Here is a 21595-nt window from a genome sequence, read left to right as displayed (position 1 = left end):
TGTGTTTACTGGGAGACGTGAAGACAGATTTATCTCTCGTGTTACCACAGTTTCAAGTACAATTCTTCTGTAAATGAAAGTGAAACCTCGGTTTAGAGAAAACACATCACAAAACTTTCCATTAGTTGGGCATGCGTAGACAGCTGGGACATTAGCTAGTAGCTGCCACGAAAAACAGTACTGTCTGTGCCTGGCAAGGGCAGAATACATCATGCAGACACACTCTCCAGCTTCCAAACAGTAAATAATTAAACATTGTTATTCAACCAAACATGGTCCAGGAGAGTCTCTGGTATAAATTATGAGAAAGATTAAAAAAGCTGCCCTCACTGTCAGCAGAAAGCGGCTTGGGCTTTAGAGAACAAGAAAACAATATTTGTGAAATATTTTGAAATTGATCATTGAAATTGAAATGGACATTTACTTTGTATGACATTTTGTTTTGAGAACAACAAAGCACAACAAAGGAGACAATAATCAGGTTGCAGCGTTTTAAACCTTTAATATGTTACAGTAGTGCTGAGTACTAAAATAACAGGAAGGTACTCAGTGATCATGTGCAAAGATTCATAAACTACGTTGGATTCAGCAAATGAAAAAGACTGAGGTCATAATGGACTGTATCATTTAATAAAATGTATTGTCTTGCACATTGATTTGTCTAGAGCTCTTTGTCATATATATATTTATGTATCATGTGTAACATAACTTTTAATATATTGAATACAAATATAATACAGATCTAATAGAGGTCCATCTACACATTACACCCCAAAAAGTTAATTATCAATTTGTAAAAGTATACTTCAGTAATATCAGTGTATATACCCTAAGGTTAATTATTTTCTTCTCAGATGCCTGAATATAATCTCTTTTAAAAGTGTCATCATGATTCATATAATTTATTTTACTTTACATATCAAACAAGATATACACAAGGTAAGGTTTGTCACAGCGGATCACATTGGTTTGGGTCGAATAAACCCGTGTCTCTTATGTATGGCTTTGAAATCGCTAATCAGAAAGACAACCGTGTTGTTGTGTTTACTTGTAAAGGAGTGTTGTAAGTGAGCGACTCAGTGTGTTGACAATAGCAGACATGGTGGTAGAGTGTCGTGTCAATGCATTCCCACTTTGGTCATCGGGGGAACTGCCCGAAGCCATTTCAGCACACCCAAGCAGACATAGTTCATGATGACCTCGTCACTTTGGTTACCAGCTCGTCCACCTTGGCTACCAGCTCGTCCACCTTGGCTACCAGCTCATCCACCTTGGCTACCAGCTCATCCACCTTGGCTACCAGCTCGTCCACCTTGGCTACCAGCTCATCCACCTTGGCTACCAGCTCGTCCACCTTGGCTACCAGCTCGTCCACCTTGGCTACCAGCTCGTCCACCTTGGCTACCAGCTGGTCACCTCGGCTACCAGCTCATCCACCTTGGCTACCAGCTCGTCCACCTTGGCTACCAGCTCGTCCACCTTGGCTACCAGCTCGTCCACCTTGGCTACCAGCTGGTCACCTCGGCTACCAGCTCGTCACCTTGGCTACCAGCTCGTCCACCTTGGCTACCAGCTGGTCACCTCGGCTACCAGCTCATCCACCTTGGCTACCAGCTCGTCCACCTTGGCTACCAGCTCATCCATCTTGGCTACCAGCTCATCCACCTTGGCTACCAGCTCGTCCACCTTGGCTACCAGCTCATCCATCTTGGCTACCAGCTCGTCCACCTTGGCTACCAGCTCATCCACCTTGGCTACCAGCTTGTCCACCTTAGCTACCAGCTCATCCACCTTGGCCACCAGCTCGTCCACCTTAGCTACCAGCTCGTCCACCTTGTCTACCAGCTCGTCCACCTTGGCTACCATCTTGCGCTGCCGGCTCTCATGGCTAAAGCCCTCCACCAGTGACATGCAGCCCTGTGTTAAACAGCAGAGCATGTGGAAACTGAGTCAGGGTGAGCAGGGTGCACCAGGGCCATGTGACTGCAGGCGCTGCCTCGCTCTAGGGCCTCCATGGAGAGCAGCTGGCTGAATCCCAACAGGTCTGGCTACCTGACCTCTGACCTCTGACCTCTGGCCCTCTCCCTGGCCTACACTGGAGCGCACCAGGGCCATTATCTAAAGGGCATCTCTCTGTGTGTCTGGGACCCCATTGGGGAGGCTGTAGGTCTTCCCTCCAATGAGTTCCCATGGGCCAGCTTAGCTCCCAGACTCATGTCACTCACAGTCACACCATTGGCCATGTTGAGCTGTTCAGCCACAGCGAAGGGTTCAGCTCCAGAGGCGTATAGAGAGATTGTGTTCTCTGCCTCAACACTTGTGTTGGTAGGGCGTGACTGGGCCCTTCGACCCCCAGAGAACGGCTGGGGGGGGTGTTTTTTTTTTCTCCACCTTCATCTACATCGTCCCCATCCATGTTGGTCTTCCTCTTGGGGAAGCAGTGAGTGAAGGGCCCGTGGCACCTCCTCCAGGCACCTCCACCACCTCCTACTGTCCAGTCTGGGTAGTGGCATGGCTCAGAGCTGCTTGGCATCCCATGATGCTGGCAGCATGATGGAGGCACCTCTGATGAGCCTCCTGCCAGAGGACTGAGCGCTAACCGTTCTAACGGACCAATACTGAACCATGAGACAAGGACAAGCTCATGGAAAGTGTCTTGGAAAAAGCAGATCTCCTCTGTGGCTTGGTGGGGTCGTCAGGTGACTGGACTCTGGGCGCTCCTCCCGCTCAGAGCAGATCTCCTCTGTGGCTTGGTGGGGTCGTCAGGTGACTGGACTCTGGGCGCTCCTCCCGCTCAGAGCAGATCTCCTCTGTGGCTTGGTGGGGTCGTCAGGTGACTGGACTCTGGGCGCTCCTCCCGCTCAGAGCAGATCTCCTCTGTGGCTTGGTGGGGTCGTCAGGTGACTGGACTCTGGGCGCTCCTCCCGCTCCTCCCGCTCAGAGTGGCTTTTGCTTTCTCCAGCAGCGCTTCGAGGCTCCCAGAGCCCGGCATGAGGCTGCTCCAGCAAATCCTCAGCATCCGACAACCTGAGGCTGCCTGTGATACGGTCACATGGGTGTAAGCTTGAGGGGAATGCCTGGGTGCGGTGCGGGAGGGTCTCAGGATTGTGGCACCCCTGCTGCTTTGGCACACTGGGCACACTGGACTCCGTGCTGCTGCTACTGGTGAATGACGGTGGTGAGGTGGTGAGGTGGTGGTGGCGGCGGCGTTGACCTCGTTGGAGAGAGCTGAGGAGGAGTCTTTCCCTGCAGCCGTCTCCAGCTGTGTGCAAGCTACACTACGGGGAGCAGAAATACAAAGATAATCATTAAGCATCTCCCTGACAACATGGTGCATTGCTTTGATCACTCATCACCCTTTCCTGTTTTCATTAGAGGACTTTTTTTTGTAAGAGTTTTATCTAATGATGCTTTCATAACATAGCTTGATTTCAAGAGAGTGGTGTAAAATAGAACAGAGGTGCATTTCAGCACTTTGACAAACTCTCCCTGCAGCAAGTGTTGCATAATGTACTTAGAAGGGCTCACACACAGCAATATTATTACATCTTACACCAATCCTCTACACATCACAGGAGGTCGGTGGCTCCTTAACTAGCGATGACGGGCTCATGTTAATGGCTGGAGCGGAATCGGTGGAATGGTATCAAATACATCAAACACATGGTTCCCAGGTGTTTGGTGCAATTCCATTCGCTCCGTTTCGGACATTATTATGAGCCGTCCTCCCCTCAGCAGCCTCCTGTGCTACTCATGTCTGCATTGTATTATTGTATAAATGCCAGTGACATTCTTGTTACTGTCTTTCTGCCTGAATGGATAATAGTACCCTGTCATCCTAATCCCCAAAAGTGAATTATTTATCAACAGCCACACTTTCCTCCTAGAATTGTGTTTCCCACTTCCACTTAAACATCCTGTGTTTTATATATATATTTCCACACTATGAGGTTGGAATAAGACTGGAATAAGAGCTGTAAGCACACAGACGTCATAGGAAACAACTTATTTATTTACCTGTGGTTTCTTTTATCTTCAGCATCCGGTGGCAGCCATCTCCCCGCATGGTACCGAACCCAGGCTCGGCACTGGTGGCTGCGTGGATCTTCCTCAGCAGGGTGGGGTCCATGGTCTGATGTCTAGCCTTGCCTTGCTGTGTCCCCTGGCTTTGGCTGCCATAGCCCTTCTCCTCCCAACTCATATAGCCCATTCCCTTAAGGGAAGACTCCGACAGTAGATGCGTGTTTTCTCCAGTGCAGAGGGGAGAGTCCATGGGCGTGACACATCTGCTGCTTCCTGTACTGCAACCAGCGTCTATGGAGGAGCACTGGGAGCTCTGCAGGGAGTCAACACCCTCGTTGCTCTGTAACAATGGCATGTGCTCACTCAGGTGGTACTCATATAGCCGTGTGACATCCTGCTCGGCCGATGGGATCCTCGTCTGCTGCCGGTCGCTGCTGGGTAAATTGGCTTCCTGGGTACTGTGGGGGTCTTTGGCAGGGGAGTGTGAATGAGCGTCTAACTGCTGGCTCCTTTCATCCCAGTCCTGCTTGTCTCCTTTAATTGTTGCCCTGTCAGAGTGGGAGGCGTGTGAGTCACTCACACAGTCTGGGGAGAGATTGTTGGCCCCTTTGTTTTCAGGCGGCCGGTGATATCTTGGGGGCTTCTCTCGATACGGATACGGCGTTCGCCCCAACTCGAATTGGTTCATGTATGGAGATTCCCTTACAATAGCGTTATATTTGGGTGGCTCCCCTCTATTTGAGATCTGGACGTTGCTGTTCCGTTTTTCTGTTGAGTCACTGGTCTCTCCCTGAATCCTGCCCTCAGGGTCACTGTGCTTCCCTGGCTGCTTGCTCATCAAAGAGCCCATGTGCAGTTTGCTGAAGTAGTCGGTGAGGGACTTGGTCTCAATGGTTTCTGGCTCCATCTCTCCCCCTTCTGAGTGTAGGATCTGGGTGGATGACACACCCAAGGACTTGGCCCCCTCCTCCTTCTTCTCCTCCAATTCCTCTTCCAACTCCTCCTCCTCCCCCTGGGTCTCCTGAGGGTTGTGCTGTATGCCCAGGTCCGCCCCGTCCTCATACTGTGTTACGGGAAACTCTGTTTTCTCCTCAGTCAGAGTGTGGTAGCCCTCAGCAGTGGCCACATACAGTCTCAGGTGGGTTTCAGAGAGTTTCTGGGCAGCGACCAGCTCTGAGCTCTCTGTCATCTCTGAGGAGTTAGTCTCGTTGCCAGAGTCTGACGAGGACTCAGGGCTAAATGCCCTTGATATTTCTACACCTGTGTGCCACAGAGAGACAGACATTTTATTAACAACTTCACCTGAGGCACCTGAGAGATATTATAAAATAGCACATATTTAATTGGTACAAAAAGTATGAAAGTTGTGAGTTGAAATGCATTTGTGCATTGTTCATAAATTATAAAACAAACAAAATGATACACAAAACAACAACAAAAAATCTCTGGAGACAAAATGAGTGTGACACAGCAAATGATTTACATTCAAAACTAATGAAACAATACACACACAAAATGGAAACATAGAACAAAATGGGTTTTTATTGAAAAATCAACAACAACAAATCAAAACGTTAATGTCTGGATAATTTACGTGGTGTTAATTAATAAATGTTACAACAGTGTAAGAAGAAGAACCTGTGCTATTTTCTGACTGTGGTTTTGGGCTTTGCTCCTCGGAAGCTGCGAGGGCCTCCAGGGCCTGTAAGGTGGACACCACAGCATCGTCCAGGGCCCCGTCCCCTTCTGGGCCCTCCTCCCCCTGTGTGGTGACTGAGTCTATGAGGGACGCTGGGATATCATCACGGGTCCCCTGGCTCTTCCTGACAGGCCCCTGGGCAGCCCCGTGCCTCTCGTCCTCATCAGAGCGGTCCCTGAAGCCTGGGGGCGGGGCTGCGATGGCCAGGTTGAGGGAACGAAGGAACACGTCCTCGGCATCCTTGTCGTCCTCCGATGGCGGGGGCAGGGAGGTCAGGTCGATGATGTCATCGCTGGACCCAGAGAGCGAGAGGAACGTAGCCCTGTCCAGATCCCCCGTCGGTCCCACGTCCTCCTCGCAGCTGACGTCCTCCTCGTCTTCGTCCGCGTCTGTGATGTCCGCGTAGCAGATGTCGTGCAGCAGCGGCTCCTCGCTGCACTCAGTGTTGCCGAAGATTTTTGCGGCGTACGGATATCCCTCCCCGTCCATCGCCATGTGATCCCTGCCCTTGTAGTCCTCCTCTAGTCGCTCATACACGGGGCTGTGGTCGTGTAGAACCTCTGGGGCCTCCTCCATCAGCCTCTGGTAGCCCAGGTTCTGGGGGTCCACACTGTCTAACGGAGGATCCCCGAAGATGAAGGAGACCTTGGCGCTGTGGGGGGAGTCCTGGGGTTTGGGCCTGGTGACACTGGGGACACTGGGGACACAGAGGCAGGGCTGGGGATGAGTTGTGCCTCTGGTCCCCCCTCTGGCATTCACCCTCTCTGCCATGTGCATGCTGTACTGGGGCGGCTGCTGGATCTCAGTGATATAGACGGGGTCCATGTAGTCTGAGTCTCTGTTGGTGCAGGGCTCTCTGGTGCAGCTCTGACTGTTGTGGTGCTGGTGCTCCTCACATCCCCTAAAGGAGGTGCTGTACGTCAACTCTATGGCCTGGTATTTCTGCTTTACTCTGGAGTCATGGCCTGAGGACAGGAACCAAACCAGGGGTTGATAATCAGGTTTCTGCAATAGCAGACTTTTGAACTAAATAGAGTCTAGAGACTCACCGGTGTTTACATTCCCTGTTTTGACCACGTTGTAGATGGCACTGTACAGAGTCTAGACTCACCGGTGTCTGCATTCCCTGTTTTGAACACGTTGAAGATGGAACGGCGAGAGTCCACCAGTAGTCTGTAGTATCCAGCAGTCAGACAGGCCAGATTCATCGCATCAGTGGACTCCATTAGCAGAGTGATGGGCTGGAGAACAGGGAGATAAGAGGACGACAATGAACACACACGAAATGGAAATAGACCGTCAGATGAAGTAATGTCAAGGCTTAGTGTTATTCTAATGGTTCTCATTGAGCATTAATTTATTTGCTCAATATTATCACTGAATATGATTTTGTTGCTTATTAAGGCGAGGCACCGCAGGCTGAACATTTTTTTTTGCATCAACTTATCAGTTCTGAGATTTTTGGGGTATTTTGGTCCTTTAATATTAGTACTTTAAAAGGTAAACATAACATTTCTAAAACTTGATGTAGATATATATTTTATTTTGTTTATCATTTTCAGGAATTTGAACCATATTAAAATCGACATAAATCCATAATTTCAAAGCTCACTACAGGTAATGACACTTCATTTAAAAAGTGTAATCCCCAAAGGTAATTATTTATCATGAGACAATTCTAATTTACCATAAACAATAACTAGTAATGCTGCATACTCAAAGAAAGGGGAAAATCTCACTTTTCTGGTTAAAATAGTTATACATTCCTGAGGTGTAGTCACATTTGGGGACACAAGCTCAAGTACACAGTACAAATATGATTAAAATATTAAAATATGAAATATTTTATATTATTTACATTTACATCATTTAGCAGACGCTCTTATCCAGAGCGACTTACAAAATGGTGCATTAAACTTTTTTTTTTGTCCTATTTTTTTTGTCCTTTTTTTTTTAAATGGGGGGTGGGGGAAGAAGGATTACTTTATACTATTCCAGGGTTTCAAGTCTCTCCGGAAGGTGGTCAGTGACTCCGCTGTTCTGGCGTCATGGGGGAGCTTGTTCCACCATTGGTGTGCCAGAGCAGCGAATAGCTTTGACTGGGCTGAGCGGGAACTGTGCTTCCGTAGAGGTAGGGGGGCTAGCAGGCCAGAGGTGGATGAACGTAGTGCCCTCGTTTGGGTGTAGGGTCTGATCAGAGCCTGAAGGTAAGGAGATGCCGTTCCCCTCACAGCTCCGTAGGCAAGCACCATGGTCTTGTAGTAGATGTGAGCCTCAACTGGAAGCCAGTGGAGTGTGCGGAGGAGCGGGGTGACATGAGAGAACTTGGGAAGGTTGAACACCAGACGGGCTGCAGCGTTCTGGATAAGTTGTAGGGGTTTAATGGCACAGGCAGGGAGCCCGGCCAACAGCGAGTTGCAGTAATCCAGACGGGAGATGACAAGTGCCTGGATTAGGACTTGTGCCGCTTTCTGTGTAAGGAAGGGTCGCACTCTGCGAATGTTGTAGAGCATGAACCTGCAGGATCGGGTCACCACTTTGATGTTAGCGGAGAACGACAGGGTGTTGTCCAGGGTCACGCCAAGGTTCTTTGCACTCTGGGAGGAGGACACAATGGAGTTGTCAACCGTGATGGCGAGATCATGGAGCGGGCAGTCCATATTATGTATTTCCTATTCAACAAAACTGTATGAATAAGGCTTGAAATTACTTATATGCTTTCTAAATATAGCATAATCAAATGATAAATTGACTAACTATAATATTTCACCTTCCTTATAACTGTAAAATACATATTTGTATGTTTAGTGTTAGAGAAAATGTGCATATTTTCTAAAGGTCTCCCTTGATCAAAATGTCTGCCCCCTTCCCTGTGACCGTCTCACAGGCCTGTAGCTTGGCTTCCTGAACTCGTTAGGAGCTCGCCTTTCATTTCACATCCATCTACAAAAAACAGAAAGTGTTTTTTGTTTAAAATCTATGAATTATTTGAGATGAATGGCTATAAATCGATCTCTGAATGTGCTACGGTGTAACCATTGCAGGCATGTGCTTTGTGATGTATAGCAGGGTTCAGCCAGGAGTTGATGGACAGTCGGAAGAGCGAATGAAATGGTAGGAGGGACATCCCAGCTTCAAGTGGTTTCAGATTTCACATCCTATAGTAGGTCACACAGGCTCATACTAGTGTGTCCGTGGGAACCAGGACATGCAAGCCATTTCGATCTACGGGAATCCACAGATCGATTTATAAGCGAACATGTTGGACGGAACCGGTACCAGAACCACGCATGTCCCCTAAAAACGGGACTTTACATCTAAGAGGTTTTAAGCCCAGTTCATAGAGAATGTTACAAAGTGGACTACATTTAATAACTTACTTTGGTGGGACTCCCGAGTGGCGCAGCAGTCTAAGGCACTGCATCGCAGCGCTAGATGCATCACTACAGATCCAGGTTCGATCCAAGGCTGTGTCGCAGCCGGCCGCGACCGGGAGACCCATGAGGCGGCGCACAATTGGCCCAGCGTCGTCTGGGTTAGGGGAGGGTTTGGCCGGCCGGGACGTCCTTGTCCCATCGTGCTCTAGCGACTCCTGTGGCGGGCCGGGCGCATGCACGCTGACACGGTCTCCAGTTGGACGGTGTTTCCTCCAACACATTGGTGCGGCTGGCTTCCGGGTTAAGCGAGCAGTGTGTCAAGAAGCAGTGCGGCTTGGCAGGGTCATGTTTCGGAGGACGCATGGCTCTCGACCTTCGCCTTGAAGAGATGGTGATTGGGTCTAAACAGGCTTTTGGCGTTTGGTAGTCTAAATTCAGTGTACTTGTCTTTAACTGTCATTTCCTGAAAGTCAGACTTTTCTCACATGCCAACTCATTTCTCTCAGCTTCAGAAGCATCTGCATTCACACCATGCTCTGTGTGGTTATCCTTAGAGTGTCTTAACAAAATGAAACTAAAATGTTTGAGCTGACTTCATCCAGTGTCCAGAAACATGAATTTGTGTGGTATGCAAATATGCACATATTTAATGAGATATCGCCTAATTTGCGTATTTTTATAAAATATTTCAGAAAAAGCTGAACACAAAAAAAGTATTTTAAATGTATCCATATTCAACTGGTAAAAGTTCAATGTGATATGATTAACAGGGGGAAAAAATACCACATTTAGAATGAGTCCATTTAGAAGATAGATTTTACCTTGACATCCAGAACATGAAGCTCTACTCTGACTTCCTTCTCCTCCTCTGTGTACATCTCGATGCGGTTGACGTGGCTGAAGTCAGCCAGCAGGGCCACCAGGTTAGTCTTGGTGTTGATCACATGACTGATGCCATACCTGGGACCCACTAGTAGAGTCACCTCTGTGTGCTTCTCTCCTTGCTGTGGGCATAAAGCAGAAGGGAAACCATTTAAAGACAATACACACGGGGCGGACTGGGAACACAAATCGGCCCTGGCATTTCAAACACACAGGACCTTTTTTTTTTCTCTTGAGGCTCCCACACCGGCCCATTTTTCCCTTAAGGCACCCATTATTAGCCAGAAAATGATCATTTTCTGCAAAAAAAAAAGTTAAACAGGCCCACTGGGCTAAAAATGGACCAGCCCATCTGGCATTTGCCCGAAATGCCAGATGGCCAGTCCACCCCTGAATACACAGACTCCATTAATAACTTATTATGAGATATGATATTCTGATATTTGATGTGTCGTTACTCAAAAGTTCAGAAAAGAAGATGTAGTTATTTACCAGCAGTATAGATTTAAACACCCGCCCTCCATACAGTCTCAGGTCACTGAGATACTTCAGATAGTGGACCTTGGCCTGCAATGCTGACAGCTGAAAGAGAACATGAGCAATTTAGGCTATTGACGTTGTATGAATGTGCACAGACGATTTATTTTACAAAGAAAGTGGCGCTGTGATTGGTCACAGTGACGCATTACATTATCTAACCGTGGGAAATGTATGAGAGCATGACAAATCAGAAAATATTCACAATTCTGGTTGAGTATTCCCCTAGGTGGTGCGTTAAGAGTGAGCTGGAGAAGAGGGGGATAAGAGGAGACAGGAGAGAGAGAGAAGAGAAGACAGGAGAGAGAGAGAAGAAGAAGAGAAGATAGGAGAGAGAGGGAGAGAGGGAGAGAGAGAGAGAGAGGGAGAAGAAGAGACAGGAGAGAGAGTGAGAAGAAGAGACAGGAGAGAGATAATAAAGGTACTCTACCTTTTTTCCAGGAGTTACCAGATTCTGGTTGGTTTTGAGAATGTGTGTTAGGGCTTTCTTGATGTTCTTCTCTTTCATACTGGACAGTACTGCAGGAGGGAGGAACAGTGCCAAACCCCACTCCTTCCTGGAGAGCAAGAAACCATGGTAACACAGATTTAATGTACAACAGCAGAATGCATTCGTCCAGTGAAAATCAATCATAAAGAGGGGGTACATTGATTGGCCAACAGGTAGTCGATTATAATCAATATGCATAGTAATTACCTGTGGTATTTACGACGCACCAATCAGTGGGGAAATCATTACTGTATCTGTCAGGGATGTAATTTGTTCATGAAGACACCCAAGCCAGATAAGGATTTTTTTTTCTCCAGATTATTCACAAGTCACCGAGTAAGTGTTGAGAGTCTAATGTTGTGAGGGTGTCAAAAGATCTCATAACAATGTGTTGCTGGATTGAACATGTGAGGAAGTGCCATGTGTGAACTTTAAGGGACCAGAACAGACATCGGATCTGTTCCCTGTTGACTTGGTGGTGGGGCAGCAGTGTGAAACACAAGCTACTCACTCAATGTACTTGAGGGAGACTTTCTGGGACTGTTTGGTGTTGATGGTGAGGATGTACATCTGCAGGGCAGCCAGATGCAGGGCTGTGTCGTATTTCAGCTCTGACCCAAATCTCTCCAGCACCACGTCATTACAGCTCTTGAAGGGGAGAAGATGAGGAGAGGAGAGGAGAGGAGAGGAGAGGAGAGGAGAGGAGAGGAGAGGAGAGGAGAGGAGAGGAGAGGAGAGGAGAGGAGAGGAGAGGAGAGGAGAGGAGAGGAGAGGAGAGGAGAGGAGAGGAGTTACACTGGTTAGACTATTGTTCCTTACCATGAACCAGACAGTAGTACCTAGTAACAGTAACTATGGTATGGTTACATTTGGCTCCCCTAGTAACTCTGGTTGAGGTGGGCTCCAAGTCAACAACAGATAATTTACATTTTTTCTGAGCTAATGTTTCTATAAGGAATCTTACCAAATACATATCAATGAATATCATGCAAAAATAAACATTTTGATAACACAACAAACGTGATACTTTTCAATCAGGCAGTGTTGTCTTCCATGTGCTGAGACTCACCTGAACATAGAGGTATTCAAATGCCACTGCATCTCTCTTGAGGAGGTCAACGGGGTCCTTCGGGACAAAGCTGATACGGAAGAAGCATTTCATCTTCTGTGCCCCTGGTCTCTGTGTTGCCTAGGGCACCAGGCCAGGACAAGGAATCAACATTTAGTGATGAAATGTCATGAATAATGAATAATGGATTAAAGATACTGCGATTTAAATGCTGACATCTATTTTAAAAACTCATTACAAAACCTATAAAATATCAAATTGCTTTAAAATCTATATCCTCATTTGTATGCTTGCAGAAACAACATCAATGTAAAAAAAAAAATTATAACTCACATTTGTTATAACAAATTGATGTAAGACCAGAATGTTAATCATTGAAAAGGTAAAAAAACAACAACACATTTTTCATTTTTATATTGAATATATATTATTAATTATTTTTATTTATTTTTTGACTGTATTAACATATTTACAATGAGAAAAAGGTGATGAAACAATACTCCAACCCCATTGTACTTTATTTTCATCTATAGTCTGTCTGATGGGTGGGTCTGCATCGTGTTCACCGTTACCCTACAATCATTATTTTCACATACAATCCCTCTACAATCATTCAATCACATGCCCACCAACACTCATTACATTTAAATTTTTTGTCATTTTAGCAGACGCTCTTATCCAGAGCGACTTACAGTTAGTGAGTGCATACATTTTCATACTGGCCCCACGTGGGCAACGAACCCACAATCCTGGCGCTGCAAGCGCCATGCTCTACCAACTGAGCTACACGGGGACTTCATTTCACACTGGCTGTGAGAAAGAAGGCGGGTCATATTTGATTACACTGTATTAGGGCCTAATATTGTCAATCTGTCGGCTATCCGAGCATGAGGCCGCTCCACTGTCGTTACCCCCCATGACGTCTCACCTGAGTTAACATCTCCTGCTCGTGGAGGAGCATGAGCTTGCTGGCCGAGCCCTCGTTTCTGTGCTCCAGCATCAGCGAGAAGTGCTCAATACTCTTAATGGAGAGCTTCTCTTGCAGGGTCAAGATGACATCCTTTCACACGGACAGAAGACACATTCATTATTAACATGGTATGTGTCAGGCACTCATTTGCGTTACACATACCCTAGCTAAACAGGTATGTGTTCTTAAGCAAACAATTCAATTATGGAATGCTGCATATCCTAATAAGATAATGGGAAAAATAAATGCGGTTTTACTCAATAAAAGCTATTCAAAATGGAGGATTTCTTTCACATCCATAATCATATTTATACAGTGCACAACTTGACATTATGTCAGCCGCGTTACACAATATTACACAGATTAAAACCGTACACTTTTGAGATGTTTTTTTCTATGAGAAAAAAAAGCCCTGGCCTACTTCTCCATGCATCACACTTAAATTAAGTTACAGCTGACATGTCTTTGTGGGAGTGCTTTGTGCAATGGAACATTTGGACACCTGCTGAATCCTAATTAAGTAAAGATAATACGATATGCTACTGTGATCAAAATAATTAACTTTTCTATAAGTGGCCTATGAATGATAGAAAAATAGAAAAATCGTTTTTTAATTAATCACTATCACCATTACAATGTCTTAATGAATGGCACCGGGTGCTATACCTTAATGGATGTGTTTCTGTCAAACTTAAAGGATTTGGTCTGTCCATTCTCCAGGTACACCTTCAGAACATTTGTCATGAAGAGTAGAGAGTTGTCCTTCAGAGATTCCTGGAAATAAGAAGATAATGAGGGTGATTACAATAGCTTCCATGTTGATCAGCAGGCTACACTGTGAAATGGGGGAAGATAATGGAGGTGATTACAATAGCTTCCATGTTGATCAGCAGGCTACACTGTGAAATGGGGGAAGATAATGGAGGTGATTACAATAGCTTCCATGTTGATCAGTAGGCTACACTGTGAAATGGGGGAAGATAATGGAGATGATTACAATAGCTTCCATATTGATCAGTAGGCTACACCGTGAAATGGAAGATAATGGGAAAAACGATCAGTAATGGCAATGTGAAGAAGAACACGACTGCATCCAATACTGTTTTAAACAGTGTAATGTATTTTGAAATATTAGAAGATTCAAGGTCATTATCATTGGTGCATACTTTTGGGCTTTTGGAGAACACTGGTATACAATGACATGACACAGTGAGGGATGTATTGTTTTAGTACAGTGCTCTAGGTCTTACCGGGACCTGACCGTTAATGATGACCTCCTCTGCGAAGCGGACTTTCACTGGATTAGACTTTAACTTGGCCTTTTTGGCTGCACTGATGAACGCAGATTTGGGCGACTAGGAGTGGGGGTGGGAGGGAGAAATAGAATAAAAACAACTGTTGTCAACAGGTCTTCCCCTTCAGAAAAGTCACAGAAAATCAGCTCTCTCTCTCTCTCTCTCTCTCTCTCTCTCTCTCTCTCTCTCTCTCTCTCTCTCTCTCTCTCTCTCTCTCTCTCTCTCTCTCTCTCTCTCTCTCTCTCTCTCTCTCTCTCTCTCTCTCTCTCTCTCTCTCTCTCTCTCTCTCTCTCTCTCTCTCTCTCTCTCTCTCTCTCTCTCTCTCTCTCTCTCAATTTAATACGTTTTAAAACTTTTGTGCAGCCTTTCTGGATGTAATTGCTACTTTTTTAATACATAAACCACTATTGTTTTCTCTACAGTTACTTCTGAAATGTGCTTCCTAAAGCCAGGTTACAACACAGTGTGATTTCTGCTAGAGCTTGAACACACAGCACAATAGACAAAATCAAAATCAAATCATTGTCTATTCTGGTGATGACAATACACATCCATCTCATTGACCTATTCTACAAATCATACCACTGACATTCGCAATAGCTGTTACTGTGGCATTGAATCCATCACCACATAGTCCTCCCTAGTCCTAACAACTGTTGACATGGCAGGTTCACGTTAACCTGGGGTCTCATGCTAGGGTTTGAAGCAACCATGAGAGGACTTGGACCATGTTCAGTATTCACCGTTTGGGCTGGAGTCCCAGTGAGTTAACCAGGGGAACACTCAGCAGTGTCCTGCCTGTTACTACACATTGACAGACATATGGTCACACGTTTCATGTCTCGGATTGTCTCGGATTCACAGAGTCAACAAACTAATCAGCATCGCAGACAAACAGTCTATTGAAATCTGTTCCCCAGGAGTTTGCTCTGAATCTGGGAGTGAGACTTACTGGATACGGTTGAACCACTGTCAACACAATGGATTCCTTGCAGCTCCTACAGAAAGGAAATACAACACAAACCAGCCAAAAACATCATTATAGATTGAAAAGATAAATATGTCAAATTCAGCAGAAGTCGATTAATCAACTCTGAGTCAGGCATTGTTTCTCCTACAGTGGGCAGATTATGACTGTTAGAAATAAACCTACGAAGATGGGCTAACAAGATGAGCAATCTGGGCCACACGTTATTTGTATGGTCTGGATAGTCCATCTGTAGATGCTCTATAGATGGTCATACTATCAACAAACTACACTTTATATACAAAAGTATGTGGACACCCCTTTCAAATTAGTGGATTTGGCTATTTCAGCCACACCCGTTGCTGACAGGTATATAAAATTGAGCACGTAGACATGCAATCTCCATAGAATGGCCTTACTGAAGAGCTCAGTGACTTTCAACATTGCACTGTCATAGGATGCCACCTTTCCAACAAGTCAGTTTGTCAAATTTCTGCCCTGCTAGAGCTGCCCCCGGCCAACTGTAAGTGCTGTTATTGTGAAGTGGAAACATCTAGGAGCAACAACGGCTCAGCCGCGAAGTGGTAGGTCACACAAGCTCACAGAACGGGACCGCCGAGTGCTGAACGCACAAGAACTGTTCATCGGGAGCTTCATGAAATTGGTTTCCATGGCCGAGCAGCTTAAGATCACAATGCGCAATTCTGAGCGTCGTCTGGAGTGGTGTAAATCTCGAACCCATTGGACTGGAGTAGTGGAAACGCGTTCTCTGGAGCGATTAATCATTCTTCACCATCTGGCAGGAGAACACTACCTGCCTAAATGCATAGTGCCAACTGTAATGTTTGGTGGAGGAGGAATAATGGTCTGGGGCAGTTTTTTATGGTTCGGGCTAGGCCCCTTAGTTCCAGTGAAGGGAAATCTTAACGCTACAGCATACAATGACATTCAAATCAAATCAAATCAAATTTTATTGGTCACATACACATATTTAGCAGATGTTATTGCGGGTGTAGCGAAATGCTTGTGTTCCTATCTCCAACAGTGCAGTAATATCTAACAATTCACAACAATACACACAAATCTAAAAGTAAAATAATGGAATTAAGAAATATATAAATATTAGATCGAGCAATGTCGGGGTAGCATTAAAATACAGTAGAATAAAATACAGCATATACATTTGAGATGAGTAAAGCAGTATGTAAATGTTATTAAAGTGAGTAGTGTTCCATTATTAAAGTGGCCAGTGATTCCATGTCTATGTATACAGGGCAGCAGCCTCTAAGGTGCAGGGTTGAGTAGCCAGGTGGTAGCCGGCTAGTGATGGCTATTTAATAGTCTGATGGCCTTGAGATAGAAGCTGTTTTCAGTCTCTCGGTCCCAGCTTTGATGCACCTGTACTGACCTTGCCTTCTGGATGATAGCGGGATGAACAGGCCGTGGCTCGGGTAGATGATGTCCTTGATTATCTTTTTGTATTTCCTGTGACATCGGGTGCTGTAGGTGTCCTGGAGGGCAGGTAGTGTGCCCCTAGTGATGCGTTGGGCAGACCATACCACCCTCTGGAGAGCCCTGCGGTTGCGGGCAGTGCAGTTGCCATACCAAGCGATGATACAGCCCGACAGGATGCTTTCAATTGTACATCTGTAAAAGTTTGTGAGGGTTTTAGGGGCCAAGACAAATTTCTTCAGCCTCCTGAGGTTGAAGAGGCACTGTTGTGCCTTCTTCACCACACTGTCTGTGTGGGTGGACCATTTCAGTTTGTCAGTGATGTGTACGCAGAGGAACTTGAAGCTTTCCACCTTCTCCACTGCGGTCTCGTCAGTGTGGATAGAGGCGTGCTCCCTCTGCTGTTTCCTGAAGTCCACGATCAGCTCCTTCATTTTGTTGACGTTGAGTGAGAGGATATTTTCCTGGCACCACTCTCCCAGAGCCCTCACCTCCTCCCTGTAGGCTGCCTCGTCATTGTTGGAAATCAGGCCTTCTACTGTTGTGTCGTCTGCAAACTTGATGATTGAGTTGGAGGCGTGCTTGGCCACACAGTCATAGGTGAACAGGGAGAACAGGAGGGGGCTGAGCATGCACCCTTGTGGGGTCCCTGTGTTGAGGATCAGCGAAATGGTGATGTTGTTTCCTACCTTCACCACCTGGGGGCAGCCCATCAGGAAGTCCAGGACCAAGTTGCAAAGGGCGGAGTTCAGACCCAGGGCCCTGAGCTTAATGATGAGCTTGGAGGGTACTATGGTGTTGAAGGCTGAGCTATAGTCAATGAACAGCATTCTTACATTGGTATTCCTCTTGTCCAGATGGGATAGGGTAGTGGTCAGTGCAATGGCGATTGCATTGTCTGTGGATCTATTGGGGAGGTAAGCAAATTGAAGTGGGTCTAGGGTGTCAGGTAAGGTAGAGGTGATATGATCCTTAACCTTTACGGGATCGGTGTCCCGTATATGGGACGTTTGAGCTAACATGCGCTAATGTGATTAGCATGACTGTTGTAAGTAACAGCAAACTTTCCAGGACATAGACATGTCTTATATGGGCATGAAAGCTTAAATAAAATTTAAAAAGCTTAAATTAAAATACCATGCTATTGTTTGAGGAGAGTGCACATCAACAAAAAACGTATCACGGCAACTGGTTTGATACATTCACTTCTAAATAATGTACTTACATTCAGTAATCTTGCTCTGATTTGTCATCCTAAGGGTCCCAGAGATAAAATGTAGCGTATTTTGTTTTTGAAAAAATCTATTTTTATATTCAAATGTAGGAACTGGGTTCTACAGTTTGAACCCCTGCTGTCTGTGGCTCCACACCCACCCCACCCGGCCATCTAGATGTGTGAAAGTTAGTGTATACGCTAATCATCCATCATCCATCAAGTTAGTGTATAAGCTAATGATAAAAAAAAATTAAATAGAAAACGCATGTTTTTTTGTTTGTATTATCTTTTACCAGATCTAATGTGTTATATTCTCCTACATTAATTTAACATTTCCACATACTTCAAAGTTTTTCCTTTAAAATGATACCAATAATATGCATATCCTTGCTTCAGGTCCTGAGCTACAGGGAGTTAGATTTGGGTATGTCATTTTAGACGAAAATTGAAAAAAAGGGTCAGATCCTTAAGAGGTTAACTAGCTTCTCAAAGCACTTCATGATGACAGAAGTTAGTGCTACGGACCAATAGTCATTTAGTTCAGTTACCTTTGCTTTCTTGGGTACAGGAACAATGGTGGACATCTTGAAGCAAGTGGGGACAGCAGACTGGGATCGGGAGAGATTGAATATGTCCGTAAACACTCCAGCCAGCTGGTCTGCGCATGCTCTGAGGACGCAGCTAGGGATGCCGTCTGTGCCGGCAGCCTTGCGAGGGTTAACATGCTTAAATGTCTTACTCACGTCGGCCACGGAGAAGGAGAGCCCACAGTCCTTGGTAGCGGGCCGCGTCGGTGGCACTGTGTTATCCTCAAAATGGGCGAAGAAGGTGTTTAGCTTGTCCGGAAGCAAGACGTTCTAGATGATTCTGTGCTTCCAACTTTGTGGCAACTGTTTGGGGAAGGCCCTTTCCTGTTTCAGCATGACAATGCCCCCGTGCATAAAGCGAGGTCCATACAGAAATGGTTTGTCGAGATCGGTGTGGAAGAACTTGACTGGTCTGCACAGAGCCCTGACCTCAACCCAATCGAACACCTTTGGGATTAATTGGAACGCAGACTGCAAGCCAGGCCTAATCGCCCAACATCAGTGCCAGACCTCACTAATGCTCTTGTGGCTGAATGGAATCAAGTCCCCGCAGCAATATTCCAACATCTACTGGAAAGCCTTCCCAGAAGAGTGGAGGCTGTTATAGCAACAAAGGGGGGGACCAACTCCATATTAATGCCCATGATTTTGGAATGAGACGTAATACGAGCAGGTGTCCACATACTTTTGGTAATGTAGTGTATCTGTTGATAACTGCTTCCTAAGGTTACAGTTAGGGTTAGGTTCAGAATAAGGGTTAGGGGTAATGGTTAAGTTTAGGGTAAGGGTTACGTTTAGGGTTAGGGTTAGTAGATAGTTAGTTGAAATGTTACTGATAGTTTGTAGATAGTCTGTAGAGCATCTAGAGACGGTCTCTAAATAAAGTGTTACGGCAATCTGTTCTAGCGATAACTCAAGCCTGGCCGTTAATTCTGTATTGGTACAGTGGTTTACTGCTGAGAAACAGCACACTGCAAGGCCATGGGAGCAGTAACTGGACTCCTTATTGTCATATAATCTGCTGTACAGACCCACTACACAACATTCAGAAGTTTACATACACCTTAGCCAAATACATTGAAACTCAGTTTTTCACAATTCCTGACATTTAATCCTAGTAAAAATGTCATTTCTTAGGTCAGTTTGGATCATCACTTTATTTTAAGAATGTGAAATGTCAGAATAATAGTAGAGAGAATTATTTCTTTCAGCTTTTTATTTCTTTCATCACATTCCCAGTGGGTCAGAAGTTTACATACACAACATGTACTGTTGGTCATGAGAGGACTCTGACCGTTCAGCCACTCAGCCACTCACTCACTCACTCACTCACTCACTCACTCACTCACTCACTCACTCACTCACCACTCACTCACTCACTCACTCACTCACTCACTCAACTGAGTCAAACACATCAATCTAATAAGACGCATGGAAATAATTCCCACTGGTATATGGTTGGACCCGCATGGTGCAGCAGTGGGCTAAAAGCTGTCTACATGTACCTACACATTATTATTGGTGTTGACATTGAAACTATACAGAGGGAATTATCCTAAAAGTATAACGTTCACTGTTTGTTTCTTTTAGTTAGTTATCCAATTTAAACAGGCATTCATGGATTCATACAGACATTTACTGTCTAATGACGCACTAGTGATGAAAATGACTCAGCCACGCAAAGCACACACAGCTTGACGTCACAATGTTCCAGGAAAGAACTGGGCTACAGTACAAACATAAATCCCATCTAAACTCGGCAGGTTTATCAGAGAAGTTTGAGTTCCTGTACCTGACGAGGTCGATGACCTTCTCCCTGGGGGCGGAGCTGACCGGCTCATCGTTAATCATGATGATCTCGTCTCCGGGGGTCAGTCTGCCCTCCGAGGGACCCCCTACCAACACACAGGGAACCACAGTGGTACCAATTAACAATGTTTCTAGCTAGTAATTCATCTTTGTTTTCTGAATCCATTGTACTCTGGCCTTTAGGCTTAGGTTTAACTAATTTATGAAGTACCCTAAAGTGCATGGTCAATTAATATAACACAGGCTTTCATTGGATGTCATCATCACCCATTGGTCGCCATCTTTTGTCATCTGGTCACCATTGGATATACAGTATAGTACTACATCTTACTTCCTGTTGCTAATGGCTATATATATATATATATATATGCAATGGTGATTGGTTTACAGGTGGGCTGGTGTGTTTACCTGGTGTGACTGACCGAACCACCACTGGTTTCTCACTGCCTGCCACAAAGCCAAAGCCCAGGACTGGATCTCGTTTCATCTCCACCTTACGGGTGGCCGGAGGTACAAACTTGTCCCCGTCCAGACGAACCTTGTCCAAGGAGCTGCTTTGGGACACGTGGCTGGGAGAGGAGAGAGGGAAAGAGACAACCATAGAACAAGTAAGAATAGTGTCACTCTGATGAAGGTCATCTGACCGAAAGCTCAGCTACATTAAAGAAATGTGCATCTGAGTGGAAGTGTGCAGAGACTTTTTCATATTAACCAATTATAGAGTCTAGGGTTGGAAAAGGAGGGTGAATTACAGGAGACATTCAAAGTTTACCAGTAAACTACCAGAACTGTGGTATTTTTCAAGGATTATATGTAATCTATCACGAGACATCTAGTGGCCCTTTTCGGTACGTCAGATTATCATACAGTGGGGGAAAAAAAGTATTTAGTCAGCCACCAATTGTGCAAGTTCTCCCACTTAAAAAGATGAGAGAGGCCTGTAATTTTCATCATAGGTACACGTCAACTATGACAGACAAAATGAGAAAAAAAATCCAGAAGATCACATTGTAGGATTTTTAATGAATTTATTTGCAAATTATGGTGGAAAATAAGTATTTGGTCAATAATAAAAGTTTCTCAATACTTTGTTATATACCCTTTGTTGGCAATGACACAGGTCAAAGGTTTTCTGTAAGTCTTCACAAGGTTTTCACACACTGTTGCTGGTATTTTGGCCCATTCCTCCATGCAGATCTCCTCTAGAGCAGTGATGTTTTGG

At 45.4% G+C, this 21595-nt stretch overlaps 2 protein-coding genes across 2 annotated transcripts in view; both read right to left on the bottom strand.

Annotated features, from left to right (window-relative positions):
• Positions 1-477: 477 nt before the first annotated feature.
• LOC123481765 (UPF0134 protein MPN_138-like) lies at positions 478-3265 on the bottom strand. Its single transcript, XM_045206738.1, has one exon. It carries the CDS (start codon positions 1936-1938, stop codon positions 1567-1569), a length of 372 nt encoding a protein of 123 aa, XP_045062673.1. The 5' UTR covers positions 1939-3265; the 3' UTR covers positions 478-1566.
• frmpd4 (FERM and PDZ domain containing 4) overlaps positions 478-21595 on the bottom strand; it is a 74263-nt gene continuing 53145 nt past the window's right edge. Inside the window, exons 3-17 of the mRNA XM_041843752.2 lie at positions 20782-20942; positions 20357-20459; positions 15295-15340; positions 14298-14402; positions 13714-13821; positions 13006-13137; positions 12078-12197; positions 11520-11656; positions 10949-11075; positions 10474-10563; positions 9921-10103; positions 6834-6963; positions 5662-6687; positions 4018-5283; positions 478-3278 (exon numbers count right to left, since the gene is read on the bottom strand). Of these exons, the coding sequence (XP_041699686.2) occupies positions 3274-3278; positions 4018-5283; positions 5662-6687; positions 6834-6963; positions 9921-10103; positions 10474-10563; positions 10949-11075; positions 11520-11656; positions 12078-12197; positions 13006-13137; positions 13714-13821; positions 14298-14402; positions 15295-15340; positions 20357-20459; positions 20782-20942 (3739 nt within the window). The 3' untranslated portion in view covers positions 478-3273. The remainder of the gene's footprint in view (positions 3279-4017; positions 5284-5661; positions 6688-6833; positions 6964-9920; positions 10104-10473; positions 10564-10948; positions 11076-11519; positions 11657-12077; positions 12198-13005; positions 13138-13713; positions 13822-14297; positions 14403-15294; positions 15341-20356; positions 20460-20781; positions 20943-21595) is intronic.

The sequence above is a fragment of the Coregonus clupeaformis genome, chromosome 23 (assembly GCF_020615455.1).
Source record: "Coregonus clupeaformis isolate EN_2021a chromosome 23, ASM2061545v1, whole genome shotgun sequence".
NCBI lineage: Eukaryota > Metazoa > Chordata > Actinopteri > Salmoniformes > Salmonidae > Coregonus > Coregonus clupeaformis.
The sequence above is the reverse complement of the archived record's forward strand: the minus strand, read 5'-3'. Positions and strand labels throughout refer to the sequence as shown.

What these genes read in the sequence shown, in the direction of transcription:
- LOC123481765 (XM_045206738.1), bottom strand. Translation starts at nt 1,938, where the DNA reads ATGCTCTGCTGTTTAACACAGGGCTGCATGTCACTGGTGGAGGGCTTT.